Below are 9,381 nucleotides of genomic sequence, written 5' to 3' on the forward strand. Positions count from 1 at the left end.
AATGGAAGGATTACCCAGTGGTACCTGGCACTGCAACCATTCCGCTTCAACATTCAGCACATCCCAGGCAAGGACAATGTCACAGCCGACTACCTCTCTCGCTGTTCCAGCGAGAGTCTTGAAGGGGGGGAGAGGGGAGAGGGGAGAGGGGAGAGGGGAGAGGAGGGAAAGTGTGTGATGGCCACAGCCACACAGGGTAAACCAACTACACTGCATCCTCATCTTCAGTAGTTTTGCTTCAGTGCAGCTACAATAAAACATGCCAATTAACACCACACATTTGCTCTAGATGGTAAACTCTTTATTTGATTGTAATCTGACATTACTTCAAACATTTTAGCACAGCTAATACACAAGTATTTGTTTGTATTAATTACATGCTTTGTCTCTTGAGTTACCATGTCCATTGGGGGAGGTTACTTCCTGGTTCAGCAAAGGGCGTGGCCGAGCGCTGAGGGATCATAAATACTGCAAGGAGCCAATTGGGACAGATTGGGACAAACCACCTGCTTCCATGTCAAAGGGGGGATTTGGGTTTTGTCAGTGTCCTTTGTGTATAATGTGACTATTAATTATCTCTTGGGTTCAACTTGGTTTGGCCAAGCCCCTATATAGGTTCCTTGGTTTTTCATTGTAGCAGGTCAGTTTTGTTGAGTTAACACCTGTTATGTGCCTTTGAGGTATTTTCTGTTGACCTCTTTTATAGGCCTAGTTATTGTATGATGTTCTTGTGGACTTTTGGGGTAAATAAAAACCCTAGTTTATTTAAACCAGTCCTGTTGCCTTACTGCTTGCTCCCTGACAGTTTCCATTATATCCAGATGATTATTAGGAGACCAACTACCAAACTTTTTTTCTCCTTTTATTGTTTTCTATAGGAAAGCAAAACATAACGCCCAACAAAAGAAATAATGTCATTTATCAATGTCTCCGCCACATACAGAAAAAAACCTTCTGCTTTTACAGACACAAAGAGTCTGTTTGGCTGCCCACCAACAGAAGAAATGGTCAGTTAAGGACTGATGTGTTGCATTATTATTTAATTTAATTTCAAACCTTTATTTAACGAGATTGGTCCCATTGAGATCATAGATCTCTTTTTCAAGGGAGACCTGCAGCATATAGGTTCCATATGAAACATAAAACAATAAAGGACATCATACATTATAACAGTGAATTTCAGGCAGCCAACAACAATCTCACTGTTTCCCTCGTTTTTAATGTACAACCTTAGTTAAAGTTAAAGGAGGCCACACAGGTGAGGACAAAGGTTTAAGAACATATGAATACTATTTGACTGAATACCTGTCGATCAATTCTGGCCATTTAAGATTTTGTTTAAAAAAACGCAACAATCTCTGATCCCATCTTCTCACATGAGACAACTTGTTGCTTAACTTTGAACAAACACATTTGAGATATGTTTGGGTCATTTCTTAACTGCTTTTTGACATCTCATAGACTTAACCATTATTGGTTGATGCAAATAAGTTGCAGGTTAGTCAATTGTGAAAAGAAACTTCAGTTGCAGAGGTGATTCTGCTGTTAGATGACTTTTAGAGGATACCATGAAACTTCAACTACAACTAGGATTTGTACATGTAATGCTCTGTGGTTTCATCATATTCTGTTCATGTTGGCTGTACATTTTGTTTTTAAACTTTGAAGATTGAAATGGAAAAATCGAGATGTGAAACTTATACCACTCCGGTTTTGTAAAAAAACTGTGAACAGGCAATGGTTATTGATTGTCCAGCTCATGTGTATTTATACGTTTGAAGAGCAACAGCTCTAGCAAAAAAACTAACGAGAACCAGACAAAAATATGACAACAGTAAAAAAGAAGAGAAATAAACTAAACACTAAAGTAGCAAGCAAGATGAATGACAATGCCGTACCTCTGGTTATTCATCTAACTCTGACTACTGTTTTTTTGTTATGTCTTCATTTTTGGCAGAGAGAAGAGAGCCAGGCGATGTGTGAGGAGAGAGACAAGCGTCAGCCTGTGGCTCCCCCTCTGACAGGCTGAAGAATGTTTTAGTTTTTGAGCCGAGAAAGAAAGCTCATTCCATCCACATCTTTACTCCCCTCCCTCCAACTCTCTGACTCCCCGCCCATCTCTGCTGCTCCGCCTGCTATAAAAAGACTTCTTAGAGAAAAACACTGAGGTCAAAGCTATTTGAATAATTTTTGTGATTGACGCAGGGGCCTGCAGGTCTCATGGGAAGAAGATCCAACTGTGAAAGAAGACAGCCATGTTGGATAATACTGCGATACTGCACAGCCAGGGGCGAATCCTACATTTAGCTGACTTTCAATTTGTAACTTAGTTTAAGGGATTCAACTATGACATTGAAAATGTTAATCACAAGCCCTACCCTCTTAACAATTTACCCAAATCCATCACCTCCAAGCTGCCGTGATGAGTGGTGGTTAGTGCATCCTGGAGGTGATGCTTCTTGGTTATGCCTGAGCCGTCATCAGAGCACCTCTTGCTGTGTCAGGCGGTGAACAGGGTGACCTGATGCCATCTCTGTTACTCCAGTGTCTCCAACTGAAGGAGACACAACACTGGCTTCCTTTCCTGCTATAACAGCCAATTGCATTTTTGCACCTGTTTATTTCTGTCTGGCTGTATAACAAACCCTGCCGCAGCCAAGTGGGAGTCCCGTAGAAGAAAAGGTTTATTTCACTCCTCACATCTGTCATGGCCTGGCTCTTGGCCATAACAGATGTGAGGAGTGAAATAGACAGGGGTCGTCACACATCTTAGATGGTAAAATCTAAATGGTAAAACCTTATTGTTAGTTCAAGAAGCTGAGAACAAGGTGGATATTCATACATTACAATGCAATAAGCACAGTTTTTATAGGATAGGATTAGATCATTTAAAACTGGTATTAACATGTGATCAGCATCTGGATATGTAAGCTCTATAGTCACAATTTAATAAATGGTTCCACCCAATATATGGAATATAATACATACTCCAGATGACATCATTAAAAAAACAGCTCCATTTTAACCTCAAACCCTCCAGTGGAGCAACAGTACAGGGAAATATTTTGTTTTTAAAAGGAGTTGTCTGGTATAAGGCAGGAATACGTCTGTATCCATTACACATTGGTACATTTTGTGTACACAAACTTGTTTTACATTATTCCAATGTTTTTTTAATTGACTACTTGACTTTAATTATTAAGGATAAGAAACCTTTGCCTAAAGTCACATGACTCTCCCTTTGCAGATCTAGCAGACCTAAGAGAGTAACCCACATCCTTTACTGTAACTTGACGTGTATGCATCATGTACAGTATGTTGAGACTGCCAGCTCTGCATTGCTTTTGTGTTTGCATAATTACAATACATGGAGGAAACATAAATGAATATTGATTCCAGGTGTTAAATGCAAATGAGAGATTTTGTTTTATAGATAATTTGTTCCGACACAGCCTAAATGTTTTAAAGTCTACATCCCTGACTGCAGAATAAGTCATTGAAAAACCGTGTGACATGTTGTACAGTTAAATAAGTTCATGTTTTTTTCATCAAAGTGTGGTAATGTGATTAACCATCACACAAAAATAGAGACCAGGTTAAAGACTTGAATCTATATTGTCAGCACGATATTTTCTCTGAACCTGCTCCATTGAAAATGGAAGTGGATGATTTGTGTTTTTCTTTGTGCTCTCGGAAATTCAGTTCAAGCTGTGTCACTAAAATGTGTTTCATTTCCAAGCAGTTCTAAAAATGCTCTACCAGGAAAAATAAAAGGTATTTTCCTATACGGGGGTAAAGTAACAAAATAAGAAAGAGATACAATTACACTGGAAGAATAAAAAAACAACTGCCTTCAAATTAGGTTGTAGGAGGTGAGATGGCAAAACATAGAAACCAGGAGCTGTCTGTAATCAACACCAATGAGGCGATATATTGGATGGCGGCAGCAGAATAAAATCACCACCCTCCAAGTAGGTGTACAGTATATGACTAAATCTTACCACCCCCCCACTTACTGCCATTATCCCACCACAGGGAAAATTGCCTGTCTGGGTACAAGCCTGCAATATTCCCTGCAGTCGTCAATTTGGCTCTTACAGAAGCAGCACTCGCTCCAATGACAGTGAAACGGAGGTCATGCGCTGAACAGTCACCCTGGGGTTAAAATGATAGAGTTTGTGCGAGAGTAAATTACTCTATATACATGACAGCTTCACTCCAGTGTTTAATGGATACCTATGAGTCGTTTTATAGTCATCACTGTGAGCCCTGTTGGCCTGTGGACTTTGCCGTAACATTGTTAACACAGGACTGAGACTGTGATCTGTTCTGCCTTTTTGGTCATTTTTTGGCAGAGATACTTACAATGTTGTTGATATAATGTCTCTTACAGTTCGGCGAAATCTCAAATGATCTTTGTAATATCTATCAAACTATAGATCCTACACATCCACTGGACGTAGATTCTAAAAGTACAATATACACTTCTCGCTAGAAATCTAATCAAAAAGCATTTTATTGGCCAAACTATCCTACAATGGTCAGGGTTATTTGTGAATAAACGACCCTCTATAACGTTTGCCATCAACGGGAGCACTAGAGGTCGTAAACTTTAAAACGTGATTATAGGTTGTACTAAGCGCTTGAACAAGCGACCTATTTGGTCGTATGAGTTGGAGGACTTGTTGGTTTGTTTATGCTCCCCCTTTGCAATGCTATCTTGTAAGAATGGCCCATTCATGTTATGCCAATGACACTCGTGTGTATATTTAGTTTTAAAATGGAAGCTGCTATGTTGCAATACAGACTGAGAGACATTTGTGATATCCCTAACTCTTTAGACACATAATTTCCTTCTGAATGTGACCATTGTGGCACCCAGATCTCGCTCCCGCCGGATGTCAAGCCTTACCCACTCCTGCAGATCAACTTAAAATCTTTCTACCCCGTTCCATAGACACAATAACATATTTTAATCTTTATAAATGCAATAAGCCAACGTCAATTCCTTTAAAAATAAATAGCAAAACATGGCAGCAGAAACTAAAACTAAATAAAACATTACAGAAGCCTTCGCTGCTTTCTTTGACTAAATGTAGTTTCCTTTGGCAATGGAGATGTTTGAGTCAGACTTCAGAGCTGCAGTGTGAGTATTACTCTTAACAGAACTAAACCATCCACGCACAATATTTAAAACACTATATTGATCACATTAGATGAGTACAGTTTACTGGAAGATGATACATTTGCTTGCAGTTTGCCAAACAATAACAGCCTCTCTTATTTCCATACCATAAATATGAAATTTTACCCAGCGTTCATCCTGTAATTATGATGCTGACCGCCCACTTCTGCCTGCATTAGAGTAAATACATCCTGTTCCTGCAACATTTGTGTTGGGTCCTCTGGGAGCCGTAGGATCCTAATCCTGCTGCAGCTCTCCACTAGGAAGAAGCGGGTAGTGTGAGACCTGCTTTGTTGGGTTTACTGCCAACACTTTCAACACGTAGAGGCAGAATGGATAGGTTGAAGTGTGTGGTTTGTTGTGTCCAGGTCCCTCTGGATATTTGCTCAGCACCACAAAGCAACGTGTGATGTGAGAGACTTTGGGCTTGTGTTTGTACTGTGTGGACTCGGGCGTGGTAGCTAATTCTTGAAACACTTTTGGATACTTTTAGGAATAAATCTGAGTCTGTTTGTCTTCCAGCACTACTCTGTACCAGTGTACTACCCTCACCCTGCCCATGGTTTCTCCCCAGCAGCAAGTCTGGATGGTGCATGGTCTTCTCTTGGTCGGTACTGCTGAGGGCTAAAGCTTCTGAGCAGAAACAGAGCAGAGCATTGCACTATTCATTTCAGTCACATGCCAGACACATAAAGCAGATCTCTGATTGGTGTTTTTTACTTGTTAGACCCAGCTACAACTTTATGGTGATCTAAATGTTAAAGAAAAGCACCAAAATCCTATTCCAATACACTGCTTGTTGCCAACAAATGTAAGCTGATTACAGGAGTACACGCTGCCAACTAGTATGTTTTATTTTTAGAACCTATACCAGCATGCTCCCTTATACAGTACTTGTCTGCTTCTAACTTTCTGTTTGTTTTCAGTCGTGTAAAAGAGCAGGTGGCCTGATACACAGCTCGTTTATATGCAGATGACTGTGCTTTACACATCACTAATAACATATTATATGGAATCATTGCAGTGTTTGATCCACAATTTTACCAAACTCAATGTGAATACAGTAAACCATTTCAGTGTGCATTTTATAATAACTATTTTTATGTAAACACAAAAAATAAAAACATGACGTATTTATTTAGTTATATGCTGTAAACATGGTTAAATTCAATCTTAACTCCGCAGGACGTATCATTTACAATTGCTTTCATAACTAGAGTAAAGGCCATGTTAATGACCTGCTGGAGCAATGCAACATTCCACCTACTGCTGTCGTCTGCTCCTTAGTGATTTACCTCCCAACAGGACTTCATGTACATCCAAGAGGTGAGAGCAGAACATTGCAAGGTGTGCAGCTTGCTGCAGCGTTAAGCATAAGAGAAGTTTATCTACGCCCTTAAACTATTATTTATAATTTCACCCTACTCATCTAACTGTGGAGGTAATATACAGTCAGAATTGTTGTTGGATGTTACAAAAACAAATGTGTCAGATGACTTAACATTTCAAGTTAAAGTAATATATTGACAATGTACAAAGTGTACCCTGTTTTAGGTTTTAAGCGCAATGAGTCACACCTCTGCTCGACACTGGTAGTTAGACAAAAAACTGCACAACAGAAAAAGCTCTGGTAGTACATTCAGAGGGAGAACTAAATAAATAGATTAGAAGAAAGATAGTTATAAAGATACAGTAAATCAATAGATGGATAGATGGATATAGATAGATAGATGGATAGATAGATAGATGCATTTTTCAGAGTATCTCAGATGTGAGAAAGGCTCATGTGTGGCTACTGCTCACAAAGAAGTTGAAGCAGAGAAATGCCACAGCGCACGCTGAGTGACGTCAACCAGGAGGCCCCGTGGGGATGAGGTGAGTCAGAGCCAGGGCCGCGGCCTCGCCAGCTCTCCGCAGCCATGAGCGCGTCATCACCAGTCTCACTGACACCCTCTCACATTTCTCTGCATCTGCTTCAATGTGCCTCTGCCTCCCTCCATCCCTCCGCCTCCTCAAGAGGATCTCTTCACATCCATGGCATACGCCGGTCCTAGCTAGGCATGTCTCTCTTTGTCTCTCTTCACACTTTAGGAAGGGTACTCATCAAGCATGAAATGTTTTATACATAACGATGGTGAGAGCTTTCTGTCATTTTACAATGTAGTTAAAGAAGGAAAAAAGATAAATATCTTGACATTGTGAACATTTCTGTATTGATTATGTACAAACAAAGGCTCAGTATGGTGGTGAAAGTGCAGTGAGTCACACCGTTGCCTCTGTAGTTAGACAAAGAAATAGACAACAATGCAACATCCTCTAATATCCTCCAGACCTAACATGCTCAGGTTAAGAGAGCAAAAGCCTTCTGTATCTCAGCAGTGTAGGTTTATGCTGATAAGGAGCTCATTAATGCAAGATATACTGTTAGTGGTGGATCAGGGCTGGACTTTAACACTTTAAATATTTTTGAAGAACGCTCAGACACAAAGTACCCGCTCTCCTATAACAACCAGCACCGATTAGTGTTTTTTTTTTTTTAATGTAGGTTAAATAGATCCTCTCAACTAGAATTACTGACTTTTATTTTCACAGTTATTAACGTATTCAATACTAGCAGCTTTGACCCAGTCTTTTAAGCTGAAAATACAATTCTTAGTTTTTCACGTTACGTTATGGTATGTCATGTTATGGTATGTCATGTTATGGTATGTTATGTTATGTCATGTTATGTTATGCCATGTTATGGTATGTCATGTTATGGTATGTCATGTTATGTCATGTTATGTCATGTCATGTCATGGTATGTCATGTTATGGTATGTTATGTCATGTTATGTCATGTTATGTCATGTTATGTTATGTCATGTTATGTTATGTTATGTCATGTTATGTTATGTTATGTCATGGTATGTCATGTTATGTTATGCCATGTTATGGTATGTCATGTTATGGTATGTCATGTTATGTCATGTCATGTTATGTTATGTCATGTTATGGTATGTCATGTTATGGTATGTTATGGTATGTTATGTCATGTTATGTCATGTTATGTCATGTTATGGTATGTTATGTCATGTTATGTCATGTTATGTCATGTTATGTTATGTCATGTTATGTCATGTTATGTTATGTTATGTCATGTTATGTTATGTCATGGTATGTCATGTTATGTCATGGTATGTCATGTTATGGTATGTTATGTCATGTCATGTTATGTCATGGTATGTCATGGTATGTTATGTCATGTTATGTCATGTTATGTCATGTTATGTTATGTCATGTTATGGTATGTTATGTCATGTTATGTCATGTTATGTCATGTTATGGTATGTCATGTTATGGTATGTTATGTTATGTCATGTTATGTTATGCCATGTTATGGTATGTCATGTTATGGTATGTCATGTCATGTTATGTTATGTCATGTTATGTTATGTTATGTCATGTTATGTTATGTTATGTCATGGTATGTCATGTTATGTTATGCCATGTTATGGTATGTCATGTTATGGTATGTCATGTTATGTTATGTCATGTCATGTCATGGTATGTCATGTTATGGTATGTTATGTCATGTTATGTCATGTTATGTCATGTTATGTTATGTCATGTTATGTTATGTCATGTTATGTTATGTTATGTCATGGTATGTCATGTTATGTTATGCCATGTTATGGTATGTCATGTTATGTTATGTCATGTTATGTCATGTCATGTTATGTTATGTCATGTTATGGTATGTCATGTTATGGTATGTTATGGTATGTTATGTCATGTTATGGTATGTTATGTCATGTTATGTCATGTTATGTTATGTCATGTTATGTCATGTTATGTCATGTTATGTTATGTCATGGTATGTCATGTTATGTCATGGTATGTCATGTTATGGTATGTTATGTCATGTCATGTTATGTCATGGTATGTCATGTTATGGTATGTTATGTCATGTTATGTTATGTCATGTTATGTCATGTTATGTTATGTTATGTCATGTCATGTTATGTTATGTCATGGTATGTCATGTTATGGTATGGAAAACAAATAACACAACCCTAGTAGGGTGGACACAAAGTGGTTTTTCATTTCTCCCCTTATTGCTTTCTCTACATGATTTCAGACCAGAACTGAAAAGAATATCAATAAATTATAATTTTTTAATGGAAAAAAACTACACTGGTCTGCATTGCTAGGAGA

General features: G+C 38.4%; 1 protein-coding gene across 1 annotated transcript in view; it reads left to right on the forward strand.

Annotated features, from left to right (window-relative positions):
• Positions 1 to 3,725, forward strand: part of mettl15 (methyltransferase like 15) — a 52,207-nt gene extending 48,482 nt beyond the window's left edge. Inside the window, exon 7 of the mRNA XM_034217148.1 lies at positions 1,958 to 3,725. Coding sequence (XP_034073039.1) covers positions 1,958 to 2,029 — 72 coding nt within the window. The 3' untranslated portion in view covers positions 2,030 to 3,725. The remainder of the gene's footprint in view (positions 1 to 1,957) is intronic.
• The last annotated feature ends 5,656 nt before the right edge of the window (positions 3,726 to 9,381 follow it).

This window comes from Gymnodraco acuticeps, unplaced genomic scaffold, assembly GCF_902827175.1.
Source record: "Gymnodraco acuticeps unplaced genomic scaffold, fGymAcu1.1, whole genome shotgun sequence".
NCBI lineage: Eukaryota > Metazoa > Chordata > Actinopteri > Perciformes > Bathydraconidae > Gymnodraco > Gymnodraco acuticeps.